The 27,618-nt window shown below is 42.3% G+C and overlaps 1 protein-coding gene across 3 annotated transcripts; it reads left to right on the plus strand.

The window, feature by feature from the left end:
- The first annotated feature begins 489 nt into the window (after nucleotides 1-489).
- On the plus strand, nucleotides 490-27,589 carry SRPX (sushi repeat containing protein X-linked). Of its 3 annotated transcripts, XM_054291332.1 has the most exons (10): nucleotides 490-583; nucleotides 3,052-3,111; nucleotides 13,545-13,736; nucleotides 14,341-14,517; nucleotides 19,118-19,244; nucleotides 21,578-21,699; nucleotides 22,328-22,507; nucleotides 23,004-23,137; nucleotides 24,447-24,568; nucleotides 26,620-27,589. In XM_054291332.1, the coding sequence occupies exons 1-10, from the start codon at nucleotides 514-516 to the stop codon at nucleotides 26,798-26,800; spliced, it is 1,365 nt and encodes a 454-aa protein (XP_054147307.1). In that variant the 5' UTR covers nucleotides 490-513; the 3' UTR covers nucleotides 26,801-27,589. The 3 variants fall into 3 exon arrangements, with proteins under 3 accessions (XP_054147307.1, XP_054147308.1, XP_054147309.1); XM_054291333.1 differs by lacking the exon at nucleotides 3,052-3,111; XM_054291334.1 differs by lacking the exons at nucleotides 490-583; nucleotides 3,052-3,111 and adding an exon at nucleotides 3,135-3,315.
- The last annotated feature ends 29 nt before the right edge of the window (nucleotides 27,590-27,618 follow it).

Genomic DNA, 27,618 nt, shown 5'->3' on the forward strand with positions numbered 1-27,618 from the left:
GGTGACACATCAGAACGGGCAGTCCAGGGAGGTGAGGGAGTCACTCTCCCTGTAGGCATTTAAGGAACGACTGGACGTGGCACTCAGTGCCGTGTTATAGTTGACATGGTGGTCTCAGGTCATACTCGATGATGTCTTTTCCAGCCTAGTACATTCTGTGATGCTATGGAATGTCACTTGGCCAGGCACGCACTCCCGGCCCCTCGGTGCCCTGGCTGAGGCAGGGCTGGCACAGCAGGGCCGGCTCACGCACCAGGCGGGGATCCCGCACATCTCTGCGGGCCAGGACAGCACAGGGGGAGTCCCGGGGGCCACCGGGAAGCAGGAGCCCCTCGGGGGGTCAACACCCGGCACAGGGACACCGGAGCCCCGGCGGGAGCCGCTCGGAAAATCATCTCCATCTCCTCCTCCTCCTCGTCCTCCTCCTCTTCCTCCTCTTCCTCCTCCTCTTCCTCCTCCTCCTCCTCCTCCTCCTCCTGGAGCCCCGCGCCGGGCAGAGCCGCCGTGAGGAGCATGGGGAGCTGCTGGCTGTGCCTCGCCGCGCTGCTCGCCCTGGGCGCCCGGGCCAGCCTGGAGTACGAGGGTGAGGAAGGGGCGGCGGGGCCGGGGTCGCTGCACTGGATTCTGATATAGAAATGACAGCACCGAGTTCTCGTTTTCCGTCTCTTTCACCGCAGTTTCCCGTGCCAGAACTTTGCCTCTTCTGTGTTCTATTCCTTCTTTTTCTCTGTTACAAAGGAATTATATATAGCATGTGAAGTGTTGTTCATGTGTATGCAGTGCCTGGCTTGGCACTATGTTCTTGTGCCCTGATCTTGCCATCAAACTGTACAAGTGAACCTCTGCAATAGAGACAAAATTTTGTTTTGTGAATGAAGAAATCTTTTTTTTTTTCCTGACATAAACAGAATTGTGTAAATCCATAGATTAATCTTTAAATTAAAGTTTTATTTAATGTGTTTTGCTTGACAAAGTCCGCACCTATTTTTGGCTGTGATAATTTTAGCATGGACAATGTCCTTATATGGCTTGCTAGCCCAGTTTTCAGTATATGTGAGGCAGAAATGCTTTGAATTGCATGGGAAACTGGAGATGAACTGGCAACGCCTCTTCCGTGGCTCTCTAAGCCAAGCCTGTTGTGTTTATTAAGAAAACACTGATTGTTAGGAAAGAGATATGACTGGCTTCTCATTTTGAGGTAGAAAATGAGCTGGAAATGGGAGATGTTGAGCTCCATCAGGAGAGCCTTGTTTCGGGGCAAAAGCAGTGAATAACTCTTTAAGGCTAGTTTTTCTTAGAAAACTGTCAGAAATGCCTAATTGTTTCTTGTCTAAGGAAAGGCAAATGCATAAGAGCACACATAATTCTAAGATTTACTAATTTTAAATGCTAAAGTCTAAAATGCACACTAAAATTTGGAGAGTTATTTGTGATAACACTGAGGTAACAGTTTATAGCCCTCAAAGTGAGTAATTAGCTAAGAGTATTCCAATTTCTGGCAGAAAAATTGATGCTTAAAAAAGTATTCATTTACATATCAAGGTCTTCCTGAAGCCCTCAGGGATCACAGTTTGCTCTTTTTGCTATGCAGTCAGATTCAAAGTGCAAAGTTTGGTTTTATGTTCAGAAGTCTCTCTGATGTCAGTGTTTAGGTATTAAAATTGAACCTCAACAATAAATATTAAAAATCCAGAGAAATTATTTTAAGTGATAGAAAGACTTCATTGTGTACAAGTCCCTCAATTTCAGAGGAAATTCACTTCTTCAGGTCCCAGCTCAAACTGGTGGAGGGATTCCCAGTGACCCAGTGCTGGGGAAGTGCTCCCATGGACCACCTGCAGATACATGGGCTGGGTTTTCTTGAGTCTGGTAGAATAAGAAACCCAAGTTTCACCATTTTCTGGGCAGATATTTTGGGTTTTTTTTTTTAGATAAGAAATGGAATCTGTTGACAATTGTTGACAGAAATCAAACCCAGGAGTTTGATATCTGTTGAACAGTTGCATGCTTTGCACATGGAATCATTAGCTTATTGAGGTGCCTGAATTAAATAATTTTGTCTAATTTTAAGCAGCAGCTTGTACAGGCCATAGTCTCGGAAGTCAGCAAATGGTGATGAAATAACCCCAAATTCTGTAGCTGGAGATTCCATGTGAGAAGCTTCTGTGGCCCCTGAGTACCTGCCCATTGCTTACAAGGTTTTTAAAAGGATATGTCAGAGTGGGAATTTGTATGAGCCTTTCTTTGTAGAAAAGATTTACCTAGAATTTAGATTAGCTTCATGCTCTGAAGTTGCTGACTTTAAATAAGTGTTGTTTAGGAATTTTGAAGGCTTTTTTGCCAACTGCTTTGTTTTATTGATGGTTTATTTGAGTAGTAGTGCTCCAGCTGGTTTCTGATTTTTAGAAAGCAACTTCTACCTTTATTTTAAGTTTTCAGCCATTGCACAGGGTTTTAAAAGTATGGAGCTTTGTTGTCTCTTTATTTGAAAATGCCAGAAGAATGCTTGATACCAAACTGTGTTTTTGATTTGAGTGTAACTTGTGTTTGCAGGTCATGTACCTCAGTGTCTTGTTCTTGGTGTCGGGATCTTACAGGTCATTAAGGATGGTTGCACTCAAGTTATTTACATTTTGCTTTTGCTGTTTGGCCTGATGGCTGTTCACTGCCATTGACACTATGGAACCACTTTATAGTGAAACCTCTGATGAGCCCCCTCACCTGTGCCTGCTCTGCTCTCTCTGCTCAGCGTTTCACCTACATGGTTGCTGTAACAGAGCAGCTGTGACTTGGCACGTGCCACTTAACATTCCGATAGGAGCACCAAGAGAAATTTACTATTTCACTTCATTATCAAATCCATTTGCCCCTTCCAAATTCACTGTAAAGTAGGTCTGCTATGACTCTGAGCTTCAGAGAAGCCCACGCTGATGACATTGCATAGATTATTGCATCCTAATCTTGCATGTCTTTCTCTCAAAGCTTTCTTTTATTTTTAATTTATATTTCCTTTCTTGCTGCAGTTTTTTTTTCTCTTCTTTTTTATTGTAGGATCAGGATATTCACCCCTTGAAGATGATGAGGATGTTTATGCACTCAGTAGATACAAAGGTGAATGCTTTGCTTGTGTGCTAAAGAGGATCAACTGCTTGCTGACAGAAAGCTTCATTCTTTTTACTTTCTATGGATTATACAATCTTGGTGATCCAGCTCCATGTTTTTTCCTCATGGATATTTAGATCAAGATTTAATTTCTGCTGTTTTTAACAATGAAAATTAGACCAAATATTGATCCCAGCTCTTTCATGCACCCGAGTAAGTAACTTTTACATTGCCTTTGCTCCTGGGAGATCAGGTTGTGAATGATGAAAATCAGGAAGAGCTTCTCTTTCTTATCCATACATGCTAACAAAACCATCAATGATAAGCTGACTCAAAGTTCGGGCTTTCTGATGGTAATGTATAGAAGTACATGCAAGAGAACTTGATTTTCATGACTTTTTTCTTTCCATAGAATTGCTTGCATTTTAGATTAATCTGCTACCTGAAGTGCCAAGTGAAATGTGTTTTACAAATGCATGTGTGCATTCCAAAACCAAATTATGTAGCTGGATGAGTGAAGGGATGGGCATATTTATAAAGCAAATTCAGGTTTTCTTCCCCATTCTGGAAGACTTTGCCATTCAGCAAGAGTGAGAAGTTTTTTGCCGCTACCAGTAAATCTTCCATATGCTGTGGCAATTTTCTTAAAAGTCTGCCTTTGTCTTAATATCACTCTCCTCTGCCAAAATTCCTCAGAAGCCTAGACACTAAAGAAATGTAGCATTTCATTTGTCACTTAAATGATAACTGTTTCTTTTTAGTAAATTAATCTGTGGATGTACTACAGTTATCATCACTTTGATTACTTAAAAATACTGGTCATTGATGTCTTGTTGTACATTATTGATTCTCTGCAAAGAATCAATGGGCCATATAAGAGGTAAGTCATAAAATAATTCAGACACTTATCAACAGCCAAGGGAAGACACAGCTTTTATGGCTATGTTGCTGTTTTCATAAATGTCTCATCTTCCTCCCAGTAAAATACTCAAGTATAAAATTTTGCTCTCAAACATGTGCACAAATAATTCTCTAAAGCTTTATTTAGGTTAAGCCATTTTTTCTTTGCCTTCTAACATGTGATCCTCTGCAGACACATAGAAAAAGAACTCATAGATCATGAAGATAAATCAATGCCAATTCATGCCAGAGCAGGCAAGTATTTAAAATGTGGATTCAGTGTAAATTCCTTTTGTATGGTGATCCAAAATGGATTATTCTCGTGTCAGCCAAAATGTCACCCAGGGTAAGTGAAACATAATGACTTGTTCACACAGACATTAAAAACTGCCCCAAGTTGGGAAGCACTTCTGCAAATGTTGAGGAACAGACAATGTGAATCTAAGAATATAAAGCATTGGAAGAGAAAAGGCTGATTCTTCATTAGCATACTTCTTTATGTTGGTTTGGGGGGGGGAAAGGGGATGGAGAAAGACAAAGCAAGGAAAAACAGTTTGTGTAGCAAACTTCAGAGCTTCTCCTCAGATGTGCAGTCCAGCATTTTGGGTGTGGCCCATTTCTTAGCAAATAAACCTTACCAATAACAGGAATTGAATGGATTTTTGTTATTGGTGCTCACATATGCAAGCAGCATTGGATTTTTCTTTCTGCACATGTGCAAGCAAGCACACAGACTCATCCTCTTTGGTATCTGCAAACAAAACATTGGAGTTTACTTGGAAGGGTGAAAATCACCCCCCTACTAAACCCTTTTGTCTTCATCTGGATGTTTTACTACTTGCTCAGCTTTCCAGAGAAACATGGCCAAGATTTTCTGTGCCTACAGCATTTTTAAGGAGTTTTTCCCTTCCTCCCTGGTGAACCATCAGCTCTGGTGGCTGGTGTAGCAGCAAGCAGCATTACAGCTGGTCACTTGGTGTGCTGGTTGTGAAGGAAGGGCTCAAGGTGTTCAAACACAGGACCAAGGCGCTGGGGGAGATGATGCTCTAGAAAGTGCTTTCCTTCCTGCCACTTGGCATCTCTGATCACATTTCATGAGGAAAGGTTTCCTGAGTACAGCAGTTCCTGTGTTCATCACAGCTCCAGTGCCACTGCTCTGGTGATGCTCATTCACATATGTTTTCTCAGATACTGTAATGATTAGGCAGTGTCCATAGCTCTAAAGGCAACATTGGGCTTCAACCATTTCTGTTTGCTGCCTGTTTTCCAGTGGGTTCAAACACAGGATACACTACTAAGTGAAAATTCAGGATATTGTATTTCTGAGGGTCTTTTTAGTTCTTTTTTATGTTGAGGGGCAAACTTTCTATTAAACAAGAAACCAGTATATAGGTCCTGGTAGTTAAAAATTCAAATTTCAGTTGGATGAACAGAGCCTGGTATAGATGGTGAAGTTCCAGAAAAGGTGTCTGGGAAATTGTTGGATTTTTGGCTGTTTAGATGGTCTGGAAAGGCCCAAGGTGGCCTTGGGCCGCCTGCGCTCTAAAGGACGAGAAGGGATTTCAGATCTTTTCTCGGTCTCAGTGTTTATTAAATGCTTATCTAAAAGATTTTCTCTTGGCCTGACAGAGTTCTGCTCAGCAGTCAGCCATGGGCACACATTGAGAGCCTCTGGGGCGGTCACTTATCTTTATACTCGGAGTTAGGTATACAATATTTATCATTTTTCTCCAATACTTTTCACCCTTATTAACTAGTACACTTTAGTAAGGTCCAATCTCAAAGTGCTAACATCACTACAGAAGATGGAGGCCTAGAGGAAGAAGAAGAAGGAGAAGGGTACGCCCCAATTCCTCTATCTTACTTCTCTAGACCCCCCTGTACAGAAATCTTAAACCCTTTGTCTCACACTCTAATTAACTTATCTCTTCACCGTTCACCTCAGTGAAATCTTCCTATCTTCATACCGATGTCATCTCCCCTGTGGGATCAAAATCTAGCCACCAGACATTTCTGGCAACATTCCAGGACTCCCGAGCCCCCCAGGGGTGGTCTCGGTCACTCTGCCCCTCAGCCCTGAGAGGCTGAGATCCCACATCTCCCCCTTCTGTTTGCACTAAAAAGATTTTTTTCGCTATCTGATTCATCGCACGTTTTAAACATGCAAATATGCATGGGACAACAAGTATGAGGACTAGGAGAACTATTAAAACATAGAACTCTATCTTTAAGATTCTTCTCTAAATGGGAGAGATGTTAAAGAATTCTGCTAGTTGATCGATCTATGATCTTGTGATCTCGCTAAGCTTATTTATGCTGTCTTTTATATTTTTGATATTTTCATGAATTGACTTTGAATGATTTGAGAGATTCATGCAGCACATTTCTTCGAACTCTTCACACTCATGTTTATGAGCGAGCAATAGATAATCGATTGCCGCTCTGTTTTGAAGAGTTGCTTGTCTTACACTACTGATGTCTTTTAACATGTCATCTAATGTGACAGACACAGACTGCGCATGTTTGCTCAACTAACAATTCATGCGGTCGATCTGAGTTAAGGCTACTCTTGATGCTGTTTGAGGTGAGAAGATTGCTGTAGCAATACTCGTTTTCTTGTCCCAAGAAAACATTTTATCATTGTAATTTGCTGTATATTGTTGTATTGATCTTTTTTCTCTGTGCTTTTTTTCTCTTAACATGTTTAAATTAGGCGATAGCATTGAAATTTCTCTAATGCTGCATGGACTTCTTGTGGCATTAGCAGGAATGCTGTGTCAAATTCTGTCTTCGCAAATTAAGAACAGACTCTGCGGCAATTGCACTGGGACTTGGATCGATCTTTTGGTGGTTTTCTTTGTATATTTACACTAAGCTGACGCATTCTTATAGAATTCATGAATGGGAGTCAAATCGATAGTTTTTGCTTTTGTGATCTTTGGAGCTTCAAACTGCATGCAGAGTTTCATTGTTATGGACTCAAAAATCTCTAATTCTTGAGGTTCTGTAGAAGCTACAGGAAGCAGATGTGTTTAAGCACACTACTCTTTTATAGGATTTTTAATGACTTGCGAAATGTTAATTGCGGAGTGCTCTGGAACTGGCTATTCGTCTACTGGCAATCTAACTATGCATGCTGAAAACGGTTTACTTGGTCTTGAATGTGTCAGGTAGATACTATCTAAATTCGCTGCTCGAGCTAAAGCTTTTCATACATTTTGCTTTGGTTGGCTAACAGGTAAATCTCTCTTACTGCTTACTGCAATGAATGAAAGAACGATGCACATAGCATCATGAAACTCATTACTTCGCTTTTATGTGAAAACTCTTTAAAGTCTTTAGTTTTTTTTTATTTTTCTTCTGGGTCGTTTTTCGCAGTTTGAGTCTCGACTTCTGTCTGAGTACTCGTCTCTTTGTTTCTTGGATCAGCGTTCTCGTGTTCTCACGTTCGGAATGGCTTCACGTGCTGCGCCGACACTTACTTCAGACCTCGATCTGTGGAAATACAAGCGAAACTCTTGCTTCAAGTGATTAGTTTGAAAGGACTCTCTATTTGTCTTGTCTCTGGGTTTCTGATCAAAACGGAAGGATTTTCTCTTAGCTTTGCCTGTGTGTTGTTTAGAAAATGTCTCACGATCGGTGGATTAGGTTCTGAGGATGAGCTATTTAGGAAATTCAGCACATACAGTGCTTTATTTAATTTCATGTGAGGTGTTGCCTCTGGCTTACCCCTTCTCTGTCTGTCTAGAAGGGATTTCAGGGTGTGATGTGTTTTCTCAATGATTGCTTGACTTGTGGGTGAATGTGGAATACTAAACGTGTGTCTGACACCCCATCTTTTCAGGAATCTGTCAAGCACTTTGCCTGTGTATGTTGGACTATTGTCTGTTTTTATCTCTTGAGGCACACTTAATGCTGTGATCTTTATGACATCTTCTCTTTGTAGCTGTTCTTCATTTGAGCTTTCATCATCTTCATGAAATTTCGAAGTGGATAGATAATCTCTTTGTCGTGTTAACATTGTCTTCTTTGAAGTGCTTTTTTTTTTATATATTGTTGGAAAAAATTGCTGCATTGTTGTAGTCTCGCCACGAGATGGCGCTGTGGCTCCTCCGAACCGATTTGGCATGTCGTGCACTTCTGCTCTCTTGCCACTAGGTGGCGCTGTCACTGGCTTCTCTGGCTCGGATGATGGAGTGAGCTCGACTGCTCCAATTCTTCTTCCGGCTCGGTGTGTCTTGTGAAGGGAAGGGACTGGGACTCTGAGGGTTTCAACTAAAGGCACCGGGTCTGGAGAGGGTGTGGAGTCTCGGGACGTAGAATCTCTAACACAGCCCCTCCTCACTTGAGACGTCACAGGGGACTGGGCTCGGCTCCGCCCGCGCCTTACTTTCTGCGCATGCGTGCTCTCTAAGCTGCTCCTTGTGTCTTCTAAGCTGACGTCATCTTCTCCCCCCAGTTCTACTTCCGAGGTCTTCTCTCTTCGGTTTGTCTTTGAGTCTACTTCCTCCTCCTCTGACGCTGTGTTCACTCCTCTCCTCGGTACTCTGGCTCGCGCCGCAATCTGAGTCGACTTCCATACCGGGTCTGACGTCACAACTGTGCGCTTCTTGCGTCTCGCTACGGTGGCCCTCTGGGGCTGCACGTTTTTCTCTAGTTTGCTGCTCGCATTCGCCGCTCCCGCGCTGGTATGTGACTCTGCACCTCGGTTTTTGCGAGTCTCGCTCGCTGCGCGCGTCTCTTTATCTTCACTCGCGCTGCCTGCGTTTGCCGCTGCCGCCGCGTCGCCGCTTTGCCTGCTGCGAGCAAGCGCCCCCCCCGATCTCTTGTCTTCTTGCTCCCCCCCTTCTGCTCTTGACTCCTCTACACTCTCTGGAGTTTCAGGACGCTTTTGGGGTTTCTTGCATTTTTTGACCGGGAGGTTTGATATTATTTTCTGCTCTCTTTCTTCGAGAGCTCTTTCTCTCTGGCTTTTTAAAGCCAGAGCTAATTTTTTCTCGGAGCTTTGCTCCGCCCCCTCCTCTGAGGGTACCGCAGCTTTTTGCTGCTTTTCTAGTCTTTTAGACTGCACTGAGATACTTTGTAACATGATTCTTGCTGGTGAGAGTAGCTTTAACGCTGTCTCATTTTTTTTCGTTGCTAAGACATACAGGTGCTTATTAATTTCTTGCCAAAACTCCACTTCGAACAACAGGCATGTCTCTGCTAGTGGGTAGTTGAGTCTTGCTCATAATAATAGCTGTTTTAATTCTTTCTTTGGGATCTCTTCTGTATATAATTCAGCTACACTTTGTAAGGTGGACAAGATTTTTCGTTGTTCTTGGGAGAGTGTGGCCCCCATATTTTTGTTTTGGCTTTCTTACCGAATCTGTCGTCAGAGTGGTCTGAAAGCTCTCGCTCTCTGTCTAGCAGGTCACGAGAGATGGATCCAGAGGCGCCTTTCTGGTCTCAGTCTAGGCCGCTCTGCTACGAACTGTCTTCGGCAGAAGCTGAGAGATGGAATTCTCAGTGACTGCTGATTTTTGCAGATTCTCCTGGCCGTTTTTTCTTTTTCTTCTTTCTTTCTTCAGGCTTCTCTCCTCAGGAGTTATCAGTGCTGTCCTCTTGGCTCTTCAGCTCTTCAGGGCTTTCCCCCCCGCCCCCGAAAGGTTTGGTGGGAGATAGCCCACCCAGGGACGCCACTTGTTGGATTTTTGGCTGTTTAGATGGTCTGGAAAGGCCCAAGGTGGCCTTGGGCCGCCCGCGCTCCAAAGGACGAGAAGGGATTTCAGATCTTTTCTCGGTCTCAGTGTTTATTAAATGCTTATCTAAAAAATTTTCTCTTGGCCTGACAGAGTTCTGCTCAGCAGTCAGCCATGGGCACACATTGAGAGCCTCTGGAGCAGTCACTTATCTTTATACTCAGAGTTAGGTGTACAATATTTATCATTTTTCTCCAATACTTTTCACCCTTATTAACTAGTACACTTTAGTAAAGTCCAATCTCAAAGTGCTAACATCACTACAGAAGATAAAAGCCTAGAAGAAAAAGAAGAAAGAGAAGAGTACGCCCCAATTCCTCTATCTTACTTCTCTAGACCCCCCTGTACAGAAATCTTAAACCCTTTGTCTCACACTCTAATTAACTTATCTCTTCACCGTTCACCTCAGTGAAATCTTCCTATCTTCATACCGATGTCATCTCCCCTGTGAGATCAAAATCTAACCACCAGACATTTCTGGCAACATTCCAAGACTCCCGAGCCCCCCAGGAGTAGTCTCAGTCACTCTGCCCCTCAGCCCTGAGAGGCTGAGATCCCACAGGAAATCTCTAGCTTTTATAATCCCCAAAGCCTTCAGGAACACGGCTGATCTTGCCTTGAGGCAGGGAACAGCTTATGTACCCCCTTGGGGCCTCACACAAACCTAATATTCTACAAATGCTCTATGTATCTGCATAGCCTTTGAAAACCAATATGTGCCTTCACTTAAAAATAAACAAACTTTGATCTAAAACTTTGTTGTATTGTTTGATGTGCTTTTCAAGTTAGCTGGGTTTTTTCCAGCAGTATTGCTTGGTCTAACCCCCAATATTTGTAAATGGCTTGTAAACCCTGCCTCACCCACTTTCTTCTAATCACAATCAGTTCTAGAGTGAGCATTGTAATGTTTTAAATCAAACAGATGTTCTTCCTAAACTCTTTAAGTTATCTGCATCCAAAAAGCATGTTTGCTTTTGTTTTTCTTTCTGGCAGAATCATTTGGTCCAGTGTAAGATGCATTTTGCCTCTGTGTAGGAGCTTGTTTTGTTTCTGGAAACCACTGTAGCTGCAATGATACTACAGGAAAGGCTTTTACCTTGTCAATGTTGTGTTTGTGCATTAAACTGCATCTTTTACCTGTTAGTTATCTTTTAAAAATATGAATATGTGGGTAGCTGTTTACTCAAGTCAAGTGTGTTTGTAAAACCACAAAAATTTACAGAAAAAGTCAGGCAATTTGCAATACCTGAAACAGATTCTGTGCCCTCTTTATTTTGTTTTATTAGCCTCCTATATGCAAAGCATATTTGTCTTAACACCCTTTACAAAGGAAGTCAGCAATATACAGTTGGAGTTTATATATGAGGAAAACCCAAGGCATAAATGTCTTGAACTGATTTGCTGAAGGATTGCATAACTGGCTGGGGTGAAAGCTCAGCCAAATGAGTTTTCATCCACCCAGTCCTGCCCTTGCAGACAGTGTTATCTTAGTAACGTCAGGTTTAAGCCCTTCTGCAGGAAAACTGAGGCCTAGTTCTTATTTACTGTGGTCTTATTTAAGGTGGTCTTCCATTAAGTTCTTCCATTTAAGCTTCAATATATAAATAAGTGGAAGTTTGAGGTCTCAGGGCATGAGAAGAACAAGTGGGACAAAAAGGCTGGAGAGTTTGGGCATGAAACCACTGAAGCAGAGATTGTGGGAAAGCTCAGGAGCAGGAGGATTTCTGCAGGAGGTGAATGAGACAGAGGCTGTGAATCCAAATTCCCCAGAGAGTGGTCAGAGGTGGTGCCTGAGACTGCACCAGCAGCCTGGGGTAGCAGTTAAGGAGGCAGAGCTGGATGTTGGCATCACTCATTTTTTCAGCAGTTGATTTCTGTTCCCATTAGCTCACACTCCTCATCTGTTGTCTCAGTTTTCATTTGGTGCACAACAAGCATGAAAAATGGGAGCCACTGTGGTACAGCCCCTCAACAAAATGGCCCAAGGCAGTGGATGTGGGGATTTTTTAAATGTGTTGTTGGAGCTGTGGGATAGAGATTAGGGTGAAGGACAGGAAATAGTTCTAAAAAAAAATCAAACCCCCAAGCCAAAGCCCACTCTCCACCACAGCACTTTGCATAATTGTAAGGTAAATAGCAGAGGATGCATTTGACATTCAGAAAACAGGCTTACAGGTGGGAAGAAACAGAGCTGGGATGATTGTGTGTCTGAGCCAAAAAGCTGAACTGTACTTTACCCTTAACCTGAGGGGTGCTGTTGGACTGGCCTGCTTGTGTCCTGTGCCTCAGTACCACTGTGTATTTGGTGACACTGGGAATAATTTCACCTACACATCTTTGTAAAGGGTTTTTTACTTGTATTGCTGAAAGACAAAAATAAGCATATCACAGTACAACTGCTTCAGAAATGGACTAGTCTAGAGGAAATGTGCCCTTGGTCTAGGCACATATCTAGATTGATAATTAGTCTCTGATTTTAGTCTGCAGATGCTGTTTGTGTTTATTCAGGACCAGCGCTGAAAAATACAGATGTAAAGTGTAGTTTCTGTTGGGAAAGTGTAAATGTGTCCTAGAGAGGTGGCACACTGAATATAAATATTCTATGTATGAGAAATGCTGTATTGATTGTTGTTTGTTTATGTATGGAGCTGATCCAACTAGTATCAGAAAATGCAATTAATAACTGTGGGAATTGAGCTAGGAGTGAACATCTGCCAAACGTGATCTAGAATATTTTTTTTAATGTTGTTTGTGACTGTAAGTATGAAGGCTAAAAATCCTGTGCTTTGTTTGTTCAGGGTTTTTTTTTTCACCTTCCTTGCAAAATTCCAATGTTTTTTCATGCCCCTCTCTCATGTCACACAGGATTTCAGCATTTGTCATTTTTCCTTTTTGCTTTGCAATCCCTCCCTCCCTCTCTCCTCTCCCAAGACATGCTTTTCAAATCTTGGATCTGAGAAAGGGGCAGGCTTAGTCACTCTTGTGTAGAAAACTCCTACTGAGGTGCTGCCCATTTTCTTGGTGCACCCTCTTGTCAAAGCTAAACAAAGAATTTGAAAGTTTGGCTGGGAAGGGAAATCTCTACTTGCTATTCTTCTCACCAGCACTACATGTGGTGGTAAATCCTCACAAGGTGGGGGTACCCATATCCTGAATATTTTACAGCATAGGCCTGGCCAGTTAATAAAGGTTCATTTGGAGCAGGTTCAATGTGACATGTTGGCAATATGATTTATGTAAGTGCTATCTGCTAACTGTGAGAAGGCTTGAACCAACACTGAGTTTTGCAAGGCAGATTATTTGGAAACAGAACTTAAATTTTTTTTAATGAGCACTAAGATAAATGTTGAAAGCTGACAGCTGCAGCTTGATCAGGGTGTTCCTAGTGCAAACTTCTATCAAAGAGCAAACGATCTAACAGAGTTGAATGTGTCTGCTTAAAAACAAGAGGGAAAAACGACCTAGTGGGCATCAAACTGCCCACATGGTGGCACACTTATTCCGTGGACAAAAAGCATAGCAAAACCCCACCTGCCCTCACAACCCCTCCAATATAATGGCTACAATCTTTAATGTTTGTCATAAAAAAAGAGCTTTCATTCTTTAAAGGGCTGACCTCCTCATGCATAAGTGCACCTCTGCAGTGTTCTCCAATTTAAAGATTGATGGCTTTTTAAATTTGAAGGTTTTTTACTTTTCGTCTCTGTGACCTTGGTTAAGCAAAGTGATTTTATATTTGCGTCTGAACTTCTACATTTTTCTAATTGCTCTGAACTTTTACATTTTTCTTCTCTGTGTCAGAAACACCATGGTGCTCGCCCATTAAAGTGAAACATGGTTATGCAAACTGCAGGACACCTCAAGGGGAATATTACAAGAATGTGTTGGGCACAAGATGTGATATTCGCTGTCAGAAGGGCTACGAGCTGCATGGCCCTCACCAGCTGGTTTGTCAGTCGAGCAAACGCTGGTCTGGGAAGGTGCTCTGCAAACGTAAGTGGTTGCAAAATCTGTGTGTGTGTGACTTGTGCCCCAGCTCAGACCATAAATTGTTATTTGCCGTTGAAACTGATCTTTGGATTGGTTTATTTTTATTGGTTTATTTGGCAGAATGCTTAGATATGTAGATTAGTTTGTTGTTGGGGGTCTCACAGGGGTGCATGACATGATAAGCGTCTCAGTGGTACAAACACTCGTGGCAGATAGGGAATATTTTATCAATGTGAGATTTTGATTTGTGGGAAGTTTTATGACAGAGCCATAAAGCTCTTTTAAAATATTGCCCATCTTAGACTTTCTAAGTTGACACAATTTGTACTAGGTATCTAAATGGACTCTTAAAGTAAAACATTTTATGAGAAGAGAGGAATAGGTACTTGTCATCCCTTTTCTCATTAAATATTGTATCAGAGTTAAATTTGAAATGCAGCTAATGAGAACAGTGTGAAAAAACCTCACATGGAACAAGACTTCCTCCCACTTGTTTGCCAGCTGTGCCTTTATTTCTGTGTAGTATCCCATTGTAACGAGTTTCAATGGGAGGGTAACGAGGGAGGGAGGGTAACAAGTTTCCAGAAGTCTCTGTTTCTTTTTCCAGAAAAGCGTTGCCCTGCCTTGTCCATGCCAACCAACGGGGGCTTCAAGTGTTTGGATGGTGCCTACTTTGGCTCGAGGTGTGAGTACTACTGCTCCCCAGGGTACCAGCTCAAGGGGGACCGCATCGTCACCTGCATGGACAGCAAGGCCTGGAGCGGCCGCCCGGCAGCCTGCGTGGGTGAGTGACGTGTTGGGGTGTGAGGTGTCATCCCAAGGGACCTGCCACTGCCAGGTCCTGCACACATCAACTCCAAAAGGCCTTTTGGATCCAGTTCATGGGGAGAAAAAGCTACTGTCCTGTGGGATTCACATTCTCTGAACCTGAGAGAGGCAGAGAAGAGAATGATCAAAACAATTCTTGTCTCATTTGCCTGGCCTGTGTTTGTGCACAAGTGGAATGCATTATGGAAGATTGTTTACCTGAAGGGATTTGGTAATTGGATTCTGGTGTGAGTGTTTTGTTTTCTTGACCAATCTGCAAGCTGTGTCCTGATGGTTGGTCAGGAGACAGTCATGACATTTTGTTCAGTTGACTTATTGTTCAGTTTCAGTTTAGATGTAATATTATATAGAATGATATAGTATGATAAAGTAATTAATTAGCCTTCTGATATCATGGAGTCAGATGCACCATTCTTGCCACCCATCAGGCAAAATTGCGCCGATCTTGGTGCTGTTAAGGAAGCAGAGAGCAGTTTTCCAAGGATGCAAGGTTCTGTCACTCAGTATTTCAGTCCAAAGCGAGTAGCCCAGCATTGCCACTTTAATAGAGATGAGTCTGGTGTAAATGGCCAGCACTTCACAATGCTTGTAATGGCCTTTGGTGATTCCTGAGTGACTTCTTGATAGACTGTGGTTACTGTGCTGCTCTTCCAGCATGTTCTCTGTGCTGGAATCTGTCACAGTCTCTTCTGCTTAATGATTAAAAACAGGTTTGAGAGTAAACCTGTGGAAACCCAGAGCACCAGGAATATTTCTCTGTCTGCTCTGGAGTGCCCTGACCCCCAGGGGAGCAGTGACTTTGACTCTCATTCATGGAGAAAGTTTCCTAAACTTCAAGATAGACTAGAATCCACAAAAGTGTGAAATAGATTATAGAGAGTAGTGTAGGTGTATCATTTGGTCAGAAATTTAGGTTTTGGGATTTTTAGTATGTTGTGGATGGAAGCAAGATGGAGGGCACAGGGTGTCATCCTGGGGTTCTTCTTCATGGGTTTGGGTGTCACTCTGTAATTGGGCAGAAAAGTCCCCATTGCAGCTCTTTGGGATCAATTATTGGGTTAAAAGGGAAAATAATCCAGGTGTCAGTTCTTCATTGGGTAGTTTAGTCTTAAAAGACCTTGGAACAGGAGATTATTGCCATTTTGTGCCTTCTGATGACAAGCTGCCAAACTCACAGCAGTGAGACAGCTTTACTGATAAGAAATAATAAACACCTGAGTCCAGACATGAACTACGGTCTAAAGTGCCTTCAATCCAAACCCAGAGAAACCCACAAGTGGGACCCCCACAACAACCTATTGTCTGAACTGTTTTTCTTCCCTGGGATCATGGTCTTCAAATATATGCAGAGAATGTGAATGGATTGTAGTTACCAGCATGGTTGCAGTGAGCTAATTTAAATTTCAGCCTAGGTCACTCCAGTTATGCCAGCAATTTTCATTACATAGCCAGTGGTCTCCTGGGAACCTCAGCTGGAAGAAGTATTTCCATATACATAAATCAGTAGAGAGATAATCAAATATTGAGATTTAACTTTTCTGACTACTAATGAAATTTCAGCACATAGTGAAGTCTCAGCCTGCTGCCCCTGTTTCTGGGAAGCCTCTGATAAATGCTTCAGCAGCCACTCACAAGGGAAACTATTTCTTTGGCCATCTGAAATGGTTGCCAGTAATTTAAAGCATGTGGGTGGTAAAGTGTTTGTGCTTAGTGTCTTGTGTCTATGATAATTTGGTTTTCCTCAGAATGCCTGTGGCTCAGTCTAGGTTGGCAAATGGCTTTGGAGCCTCTCCACTGTGGCCTGATGTTCATAAAGTATTTTTCAGGTTTCCTGTGATTTGGTGTTGTACAAATGTAGAAATGAGCTGCTTGGGTCTAGACTGTTTGTGCTGTCTCTTGTTTTTGGTTGTAAAAACAAGCTTTGTCCTTCTCATTGGTGTGGGCAGAGGAAGAAAAACAAACCTTTTACATTTGGAAATGATAAAATATTGTCCTGTATTTCCTGGCACTTTCAGAAGCTCATCTGTGTGCAGAGATGGTGAGCTTATTACAAAGGATGCTGTCTTGCAGAGTAAAGTAAGCAAGTACTTTAAGCAGTAAAGAAAAGAGGCTAAGTTAGCATTAACTCTTCTTTTTTATTCCAAAAATGCAGAGTAGTTGTTGCACAGGGTTTCCTGTCCCAGTTGTTGCATAGGATTACAAGTTCTAAGTAACCCAGTAAAAGTAACACTAAGGTTTAAGTTGTGGTAATGCTCCATAGTTTGGAGAAGATACCTTCAAATCTTGTGTGCACAGAGTTCCTATATGCAAATAGTGCAGTTAGCTGACTGTTTAATAAGGTTATGTTTTGACCTCTTGACAGGTAGGACAGAGATTTTTTTGTGACCAGACATCACAGACGTAATTGTGGCCAGGCATAATTCTAACAGTACAATGACATTTGCAGTTGAACACTTGTTCCTTGGTGTAATGCAGAAGTTACAGAGCTGCAGCCTACACAGGCCAGGAGAGGACTGGCTGAAGAGCTGAGGAGTGAAACTGAGGAGAGCAATGAAATACAAAGGCAAAAGGCTGCTTGATTTCTTAACTTTGATAAACAGTGAGTTGCACTGTGCACAGTAGGGATGCTACTTGTGATCAGAGGCATGGGCTGGTAAACTTCATGTCATGGAAGTGTCCTGGGGATTCCACAGCTTTTGGCATTGAGTATGGCTAAAATTACTTCAGACCTGAACTTGAAGTGCTCTTGAAAACAAGGGGCTTTCCTCTACCCTTTTATACTGCAGTTGCACTGTGTGGCATTTTTGCCCTAAATTATGTGGGCTTTGCAATACAGCAGTGAAGATCCATGTAGGAGAGGCATAAGGCCTTTTAGTTGTCAAACATTTATTCATTAAAATGAAGGAAAAAAGGTGTATTTTTAAAAATTAGATATGTACTAGCAGTGACTTACAGAAAGTCCTTATAGTTAGTGAGTATTCTGTCCTAACAAAGCAGACTGTCTCCTGCCCCCACCCTGTAAGAGGAAGGATATCCCTCATGTTGCTGAAATAATTTTGATTAAAAGAAAAATCAATGTACGGCTGGTTTTGGTTATTAGTTATCTAAAAATGCCAATACTCACTTGAATAATATTCCCATTATATCTTTAATGCACTGTAACATGTATTGAAATAGATATTTTCCTCTAGAAGATTGAAAAATGTCCCTGTCTTTTCTTCTGGAAAGATTGCCTTTTCCTGCAGTTTGTATAACAGAGGTTGTGGTAAATGGCTGTCACCAGGCTAAGTCATCCTTTTGCCACATCCTGAGCCTGTATTGATGGGATGCTTGTCCTAGTAGTGCTGACTACTGATGTAAGACATTATCATAAGAGTTACTTGGAAAAATTCAAATGCAGCATTGATGCTCCACAAAATGGTAATTGTGCCAGTCTTCTGTTTCTCATTTTGCCATTACTGCAGGAAAAATAACCAGCATGTTAAGAGTAACCGGCTGAGTTACCATGCAGAGACATATTGATGTTCAGTGTGCTTTGAAAATGCTCTTAATCACATCAGCTACTGCATGTTGGGGTCTCTGCTGGTCAGAGTGACCCCAAGAAATGTTAGAAAGTCTCTTTTCCCAGCCCAGTGCTTGAAGAAGGAGTCAGAGCTCTTCATTTCTCGGTCTCAAGGTTGTTTATTGTATCTTATCTCTAAAATTCTTTCTCCTGTCCAGCTGAGGTCCATCCAGCAGGACAGTCCAGGCACTCAGCCTGCCCCCAGGGCAGTGTTATGTCTTTATACTAAAAACTACATGTACAATGTTTACAATTACTTTCCAATACCCATCACCTATGTTAGACAGTGAGCTTCTACTCTAAACCAATCCAAAAGTGCCAACATTACAGCAGAAGATGGAGGCCAAGAAGAAGAAGGAGAAAGTCAGGACACGCCCAGATCCCTCCATCTTGCCCCCTGAACCTCCATTCTAAAAAACCTCAAAATCTACTTTTTCACCTTGTTATAAATTCACTATCATTCTACTTAATTTGTCATGGCTTGCAGATTTTCATCTAAGGTTGGTAACTTGCTCCATGGGTCATAATCAAAACCACAGGCACCTTGGCCTCTGTGCCAGGGTCTCTGAGCCCCTGGCAGGGGTCTTGGCTCCTCAGGACAGCCAGAGGGATGTCCTGGGTCCTGTCAACTGCACAGATGGACAAAGAAAAGGATGCAGATAAACAGAACATCCAGACTCCCTGGGTGTGATCTTGGACATCCGTCCTTGGAGTTCAAAGCCATCCAAAATGACTTTTTAACTGAGCTATGTACAGAAATTTACAGTAACTACTTTTAGTTGGGTTTTCTGCATTTGCAAAGGGCTGATCACTGTCACCTCTTCTTACAAAAAGGTGAGAAGTGAAGGCTCCACCTGCCTTGGCTGTGATGAATCCAGGGCTGAGGAGGCCAGCTGGAGGTGGTCCTGGGCTGACAGCAGGGAAGGAGCTGTGGAGGAAGTACAGAGCTCTGGCAGATGCTGCAGTGCCCTTTTTTGTGACATTCATTTCACAGACACCGAGCCCCCGAGGATCCAGTGCCCGAGCGTGAAGGAGAAGTCGGCGGAGCCCAACAAGCTGACAGTGCGCGTGTTCTGGGACACACCCGAGGGGCGGGACACCGCCGACGGCATCCTCACCGAGTAGGTGAAAGGCTCTGCACTGTGCTCTTCCTCCTCCTCACCCTCCTGTTAGCAATTCAGCAGGCCAGGTACCCTTTCCCCTTCGTTCATCCAAGGTGCTTTTTTCTGGCTGTCACATATCACTGCTCTATAAAGAATCGCGTGTTTGGAGGTGTTTTGCAGAGCTTCTTATTGGGTTGATAGGGTAGATAGAGGTCCAGTTGTGTCAGGAACCCACGCTTTAAAAAAGGAACCCACTTGCCGCGGCAGTTACATCCAAATATGGACAACACTGGACAAATCAGACCAGTGAAGAGCTTTTTGCTTTTATTTCCAGCACATCAGTCTCAAGACATACAATGGAGACATGATGTTAACAGCTCGCTGATCCACACAGAATGTCCCAAGAAGGTGGGGTGATACAGAATGACATAAAACCATCTCAGTCTAGATTTCAGCCAGTCATACATAGAACAACACATATTGACAAGCATTCTATCCAATCTTATAAAACACACGTAATGGTAGTTAAAACAAAGACTGGTTCATAAGAGGCAAAGAACAGAGATCCATTCATGCTAACCTTCTAAAGATATACATTAAATAACCTTGTTGCCATCCTAAAGCCAATTCTACAGAGGCCTATTGTTATTTGTCACGTTTGCTCTACTGTTTGGGAAACTTTTCTGCTGTATCTGCAATGCTAACAAAACTTCAGTCTGAGGCCTATACTTTTTTAACCATTTCCTAAAAACCCTCTAACTTTATGGATTCCAACACTTCTTTGCGGGTCTCATAATTAACAAGTTTTCTTACACCAAGTAACCTTTTGTACATAACAATGAAAACAGAGTAGTGCATTACAGGTAACAGAAGAGGTAAGTTTGACTGTCTTAAAAAAAACAAGGTGTGTCACAAAATAAAATCTGCAATCTTCTTTAGGTTTCTTCCTAAGGTGGTGCCAGCTGCTGATGTCCCAGGATTCTGCAGTTACCTTTAAAGTTACATTTCTTGTTTGGAACCTTGATGGATTTAAATATTGGATTTAGAAATTACAGTTCAAAAACTCTTTGTCACTTTCTATGGTTTCACAGTCCCATTTTCCAGAAGAACAGCATATACTTCTCACCCCTCTCACCTTCTACTGCTGTCTCTGATTTTCCCATTTTTATTATGCAGGATTTAGTTCAGTCTGTCTGGATTACTGTAATGGTGGGAGCATGGAAAATCTGTTTCTTTCAGTAAGCAATTTACATCATTACATTAGTGGACTGGTTAAACTTAAAAGCTCAAACTTGTTAAGCTTGAAGGTGTTTACAGTTTCATGTGAATACAAAAAAAACTAATGAAAGACAATGATATTACCCTTTTATTGCTATAATTTAATAATTTCATAAAGAAAAATTCATTACATAATTAAAAATTAATTGGCACTGAGGTCTGATGTAACAACTTGGTGACAGTTAACAACATCAAAAACTACACCTGGTAAAGTAAAAACTTCGAAAATGTCAGAATGAAGACATTCCTAAGTCTTTTTGACAGAGGAGTGTCTGATAGGCAAAAAAATGGGGAGTATCTCATGTAGACTCTGTCATACAAGTAACTGTTGTCAGCTCAGAAGAGCCAGGCCCTTGGTTCAGTGGAAGCTTTTCCATAAATCACATTTCTATTTTATAAAATATTGCTAAGCTCTGCTGTTTTATACAGTATGCAGTACTTTTCTTAAACATACAGTTTCAGGAGTACAAAAGCTTTTCCATTACATGGAAACCTCTCTGCTTCAATACTGATATTATGTTTTGCACATCTGAACTCTCCCACTTTGTTTGCAAGACAGGGGCAAATTCCAGGTGAAAATGCTGCTGTGGATCACCACACCCTTCTGCTGTGACACTGAATCTCACTTTCTGTTCCATTTCTGTGCATATGAACAGTCACAAATGACAATCATAGGAGCAGTTCAGAGCAGCCAAATGGGAATACATCCCCACTGTAAGAGGCTGGAAGTTTTCTTTTTTAATGTTGACTTTTTCTTATGTAAGGAGAAGGAAGCTTGAGCTCCTCTGGGCATGATGGGCTTGGCTGCACTGGTTTGTTTTATAGGAAGGGAGCAGACCCTGCCCACTCCAACACCCTTGTCTCAGCAGGGTGGGCTGCAGGTAGCAAATTTAAATACTCTGGTTGCTGCTGCCCAGCTTCTTCCTTTGCCTGCTCTCAAGTCTTCTGTCCTGCAGGCAGCCAGAAAATCCTATCATGCCACAAACATCCCTCTTTCAGGCTTTTACAGCATTGTGAGTAAATAAATGCTGGTGAATTTATGAGTGTCTGTCCTGTTTTATCTCTTGGTTTAGTGTTATTTTGAAAGGCCTGCCACCAGGGTCACATTTTCCAGAAGGCGACCACAAAATCCAATATACTGTGTATGACAGAGCGGAAAACAAAGGAACCTGCAAATTTCTTGTTAAAGTCAGAGGTAAGGATGATGTTTTACCTGTAAATACAGACACTGATTTGCACCTGGCTTAGCAGGCAATTTGAAAATGTCCTCATTTCTGTATTTATCTGCATATGTCTGTGTATATAAACTCTGTGATGATGCTGAAAGGAGGGACAGAGTCTTGCTGAAGTCCCTGGGGGCCAGCTCTGCAGCATTGCTGCACATCCAGGGAGAGCTGCTTTGCTCAGCCCTGCCTCCAGCTCCACATCCCTTCCCTCCTTCCAGTTTCTCCTGCTGCACAGCCTGTGAGCTGCTGAAACAAAGAGGTGAAGGGCTGGCAGGGCTGCCCTTTCACAGGTCCAGATGTTAACCTCTGGAGTTGAATATACAGAGGTGACCTATGGTTTTCAGCTTCAGCCCTTTGTGCTCCATGACCTTTTGTCCCATGCATACACCTACACATCTGTTTCATTTTACATTAGAGTTGAGGGATGGGGGAGTTCAGGTTGGTTGTTTGGGGTTTTTAAGTGCATGACTAATAACACAGAAAGCAAACAGAAAAATGTCTTTGGTACTGGTATTCCACTGACCTGTGCTGCCTCAGTAACAAATGGTGATTCATGCTGTGTCTTTCATTTTGTTTTGTTTTTTCTCTTGCTCAAAGTCAGGCGCTGTGTGAAGTTGAATGCCCCAGATAATGGCTACATCAAGTGCTCAGGTGATGGCAATAACTATGGTGCTACCTGTGAGTTCTCCTGCATTGGTGGCTATGAGCTGCAAGGCAGCCCAGCTCGAGTCTGCCAGTACAACTTGGGGTGGTCAGGAGTGGAGCCAACCTGTGCACGTACGTGAGTATTTCACCACTCTGCCAGGAGGAATCCAGCACAGGGGTGCTGAGGGCAGTGAGAATTTGGGGAGGGGGTGTGGTATGGAATACAGCTGCAGTGTCCTAGAGGTAGAAAACTTAGGGCAATGAGAATCTGGGAGGGTGGTGTGGGATCAAATACAGCTGCAGTGTCCCAGAGGTAGGAAACTCAGCATTATTTTTGTCTTCTTTGTCAGTTTACACTTAACAGCTGAAGCTTTTGCCACCTTTGACTGCCCTTCCCTAGAGTTTGTTTTAGCTCGAAGCTTTCTACAAAATGTCACATTCTGGAGTCAATCTATTGTGCAATTTAGAATAGTCTACAGTAAAATTGTTGGCTTCAATGAGGCCAGCATTTCACTCATGTCTTCTTTATTATTGATTCTTGTTCTTGTGTTTCTGCTGTTGAACTCTGCCTCTAGAAATTGACCTGTTTTCAGTGTGCTTCATAACTTTTGTTTTAATTTTATTCTAGCCATGAATATTAATGTGAATGTGAGGACTGCAGCTGCACTTCTGGATCAATTTTATGAGAAGCGGAGACTGCTGATTATTTCAACTCCTACTGCTGCTAACTTCTTCTACAGGATGCAGCTGGGGATGCTGCAGGTAAAACACATTTAAGAGGGATGTGTAACTATTTTTTTCTTGCAGAGAAAGACAAGAGAACAAGCTCCACTGTTTTACATAAATCCAAAAACTTCAGCTTTTATATTGTAGCCACTGAAAGATCTGGCTCAAGCAGTCATGGTTCCAGATTAATCCTTTTCACAGGGGTTTGAGTTGAAATATCCCCCCAGTCTTTAACTCAGCTCCATTCTGGATTGTGCTGCCTCTGACCAGTCACTGAATCCCAGGCAGTTCTGGCCCTTCCATTCTCTCCAAATAAATTTAACTCATGCTCAATAACAATTCCCTATCTCAGCTGCTAAAGAAGTTTTTAAAAAACCACAAACCCAACCCCCAGCTCTTAAGCAGCTCATGCAGACCAGGCCCCCAGAATTTGCATCTACAACACAAGGAAATGTGAATAGCTTCAGAAATAAAAAGTGCACCAGCAAACAAAGGACCAGAGACACAGCACAGAAATCATCCAGAGTGCTGGAGATAACACTGGGGTGTTTTGTTCAAAAAAAAACCAAAACACCTGGTAATTTTCCTTCTTATTTGTTGTGTGATGCCCTTGTTAGCTTTTTGCTAGTCTGAGGGCTAGATCTCCAAAGTGTATCTGTGTCCTCAGGGAAAGAACCAGTCCTGTATTCTTTCACAGCTACAAGTGCTCCTATTCTTGCTTTTTCTTCTCAAAAATTGTAACAAAATGCAGTATAAATAATCATTGAGATATGACTGTGATGATGATTTTTACTGCTGGCTTAAATTACACTTATATTTAAGGAAAAAAACCCTAAAAGCAGCTCCTTTTAGCTCCTTTTCCCTATTAGATAAACTTGGCAAGAAAATTCAGTATATTGATCAAACTGAATTTAATGGCTGTAGTACATTTTCCACTTCTTGGCAGCAGGCAAATGAGTTGTCATGGAAGAAAACTTTCTACAGTCAACTTCTGTTTCACGTAATTTGCTTTGATTGCCAAATTAGGTTATTGGTACAATGCTTGGCATCCTGGCATCTTCTCATATAACTACAGAGACAAGTTGATATTTCTCCTAGGTGGTCCCTGTGTGTTGGTTTTCTTAGAGTATCTGAGAATCTGTTACTTAACCTCCCCTGGAGTCACGAAGCTCCAGTTCTTTGCTGTGAGGATTTGAGTGTTTGCAAAACATGCTCTCAAATCAGTTTAAAGCATTTAACTGACTTAAGCAGAGGGCACTCTGTGAACCCGTGCTGCACACTCAGAGCATCCCCCTGTTGTCTCAGGGATAACCAACCCCCCTCTCTCTCCTCTGAACCCCTGCAGCCAGCACAGTGTGGGCTAGACCTGCGACACGTCACCGTGGTGGAGCTGGTGGGTGTCTTCCCAAAACTGATAGGAAGAATAGGAGTGAAGCTGCTGCCCCCATCACTTACCCTGCAGCTCAGGTAAAGGAAACTCTCACTGCTGTGTGTTTGCACCTTATCCTGCAAGTTGCATTGCTTTTTATCCCTGCAACTTATTTTCCAAAAGCCACGTGTTCTACTCTAATGTACACAGCTAGACACTGCAAAGTAGGTACTGGTGAGCACACTTGGGGATTAATTTGCTGGCTGTGTAATAGCTACAGCAAATTAAAACACAATAACAAATTTATTTAATTATATATTTAGTATGACTATGTTCATAGGCATATAATCTGTATTTTTGGGTGCTGCCACTGAAAACACTTCAGAGTCTGTCTGTATTTGTGTTGGAGTTGCTCCTTTGCAAGGACAGCCCCAAATGGCAGAGACTGCTCATCCCCTGCACCAGGGCTGCTGGTGGTTGTGGCCAGGCTAAAGGGGAAACTCTTTCAAGTCCCATATGTAGGAATGAGATGGGCAATATTTCAAAGAGGAAATTATCTCAGCTTCCCCAGCCTGACTGCAGCATCAGCAGTTTTACTGAGGTGCCTGAACTGTTTTGACTTGGGTTTAGACTGGCAGAGGATTGATTTTCACTTGAAAGGAAGACTTCAAATGCCAGCATTTCCTAAGGACTGGAAGAGGAAAAAAAGCCAAAAGTGAAGGCCTCATTGGCAGGAAAAGAAGGAGTTGTTTAGAAAAAAGTCAAGGAGCATTTTAAGCAACATGATATATGATATGCCTGAGGAAAGGGAGTAAGTTTTAATTGGAGACAATGAAAATTGCTGACACAGCAGAGAGGGGATTTTTAAAAAATATTTTAAAAAAACTGTTCTCAATAAAAGAAAAAGGAGAGCACAAAAGCACTCTTTTTTAAAATGAAGATACTTTTACTAAAGTTGAAATGGTTTTCTTGTGGCTCTGTAGAAAATAATGAACTCTCTTAACATCTCATTCCCTGGTCTCTTGCAACCTTTAATGAAGCTACATTTCATAAATTGCTATAGTATGACCTGTCCTGCACTCAGTGAAAGTTTTTTTCTTTGTTGTTGCTTAGTGTGTGAATTACAGCTTTCTAGTTCTGCAAGGTGCTCAAATCAATATGAAATGCACTCTTAAGAATAAAGGTGTTGTCCAGAATTGACATTTCAGTAAGCTAATGAGCACAAGTGCCCCAGTTAAAACTTTCGAAAGCACAGAAATTTAGCATTTCAATTTTTAGAATCATTTTTTCTTAGGTAATATATGGCACAAGATGAATGTAGTTTTATATCACTATTGCTTAGCTTTAATATTTATTTTAGTTTGAATTTAATGGCCAAGCTCCCTGATTGCAGCAAGACTATGCCTAGAGCCCTCAAACTTGTTAGGAGGCTGAGGAAGGCAAATTTTGGTGCTTCACACTTTTCCAAAAATCCCCCCAGATTCTTCTTCATGGCAGCTTTCTCTCATTCCCTCATGGCTGTCTGAATTTATTTACCCCACACTTATGGTGTTGACTGACTGCATATCCAGGCATCTTCTAGTACTCCTTCAAGCAAAAGATGAAAAGAGCACTACAGATAAACTTTTGTTACTTGTGTAGCTTTTGCTACTAGAGGAGTTTAAATGACCACTTCCACCACTTTGGAAGAACTCCTCCATGATTAGCAGTGGCTTTTGTTCCTCTAAAATTAGAGTCACAGATGATTGTTATTATTAGGAAGCAGTGAAAGCAGACTCCAATAATTTTGTCCTGCTTTTTCTTACTGTGACTTTTTATACCAAGCAAAACCAAGAAGTGGAAGCCAATAAAGGAAATAGTCTTACTTGTAACTCAGGTTTCATCACAAGGGTTTTTAGGCAGTGTTCATACTTTTTTTTCTTTTTGCCTAACCTTGTTTCATTCCTGTAACAGCAGTGGGTACTGGCAGAGAACAGAGCTGAGTGCAGTCACTTTGACACGTGCAGGCACCTGCTCTTTAGCTGGCTCTTTGTTAATGCTGAAACCAAACCTACACTCTGTGTAGCCCCTGTGACCATGCCCACCTTCCCCTGCTCAGGCTGAAGGGGCTGGTGCTGCCCTTTAACAAAACCAGTTCCTTGCTTTGCAGGCTGCTGCTGAGGATCCCCCATTTCAGTTTCAACATCGTGGTGATGGACAAGCACGGCATGGACAAGGAGCGCTACCCCTTCCCAGCAACCCCAGCTGAGCTCTTTGCCCTTATTGACAAGTTCCCCTTGAGGAAAGATGAGATGAAACTGCAAGCAGAAATTGGTCACTCATGTCCCTAATTCAGCATTTCAGGGCCTGCAGTTGTTGGTGAATTTTTTTTGGTCCACAGAATTCTCTCCTTGGTGGTAAACAAAGCATGGCTTCTTTAATCACTGATGTGATTTTCTGTGTCTTGGTAAATCTGTCCAGCCATGCAGCTGCTCTGCATAGAAGGGTGCTCTTTTGTACTTTCAGTCATCTTTAGATCATAGAATGGCCTGGGTTGGAAGTGACTTTAAATCTCATTGAGCTCCAGCCCTGCTGCCATGGACAGGGACTTGTTGCACTAGATCAGGTTGCTCAGAGCCCCATCCAACCTGGCCTTGAACACTTCCAGGGATGGGGCAGCCACAGCTTCTCTGGGCAGACTGTGGCAGTGCCTCACCACCTGCACAGTGAAGAATTTTCCCCTAATATATAACCTGAACCTGTTCTCTTACAAGTTCAAGCCATTCCCCCTTGTCTGTCACTCCAGATTCTTGTAAAAAATCCCTCTCCATCTTTCCTGTTGGCTCTGTTCAGGGACTGGAAGGCCACAATTAAGTCGCCCCTGAGCCTTCTCTTTTCCAGGCTGAACAATCCCATCTTCTCAGCCTTTCCTCACAGGAGAGGTGCTCTGTCCCTCTGATGACCTTGGTGGCCTTCTCTGGACTTCTCTGACTGGTTGATGTCCTTACTCCTGCTGGGGACCCCACAACTGGATGAATGTGGATGTAGAATTTACTGCCTAATGGAATTTCTTGTACAGAGAGTAAAGAACTGAGGCACGTTTCTGAGAGTTTATTTTGGATTTTTCATTCAGTGTAAAATTGGGGTTTCTTTCTTACTGTTTATAATT

The sequence above is a fragment of the Melozone crissalis genome, unplaced genomic scaffold (genome assembly GCF_028551555.1).
Source record: "Melozone crissalis strain CALT ecotype California unplaced genomic scaffold, PUWL_Pcris_2 ptg000090l_1, whole genome shotgun sequence".
Classification (NCBI taxonomy): domain Eukaryota; kingdom Metazoa; phylum Chordata; class Aves; order Passeriformes; family Passerellidae; genus Melozone; species Melozone crissalis.

Coding starts and splice junctions, on each gene's coding strand:
- SRPX (XM_054291332.1), top strand. CDS start 514: ATGGGGAGCTGCTGGCTGTGCCTCGCCGCGCTGCTCGCCCTGGGCGCC. Junction 14,518..19,117: donor CCGCCCGGCAGCCTGCGTGG/GTGAGTGACGTG, acceptor TTCATTTCACAG/ACACCGAGCCCCCGAGGATC. Junction 22,508..23,003: donor AGTGGAGCCAACCTGTGCAC/GTACGTGAGTAT, acceptor ATTTTATTCTAG/CCATGAATATTAATGTGAAT.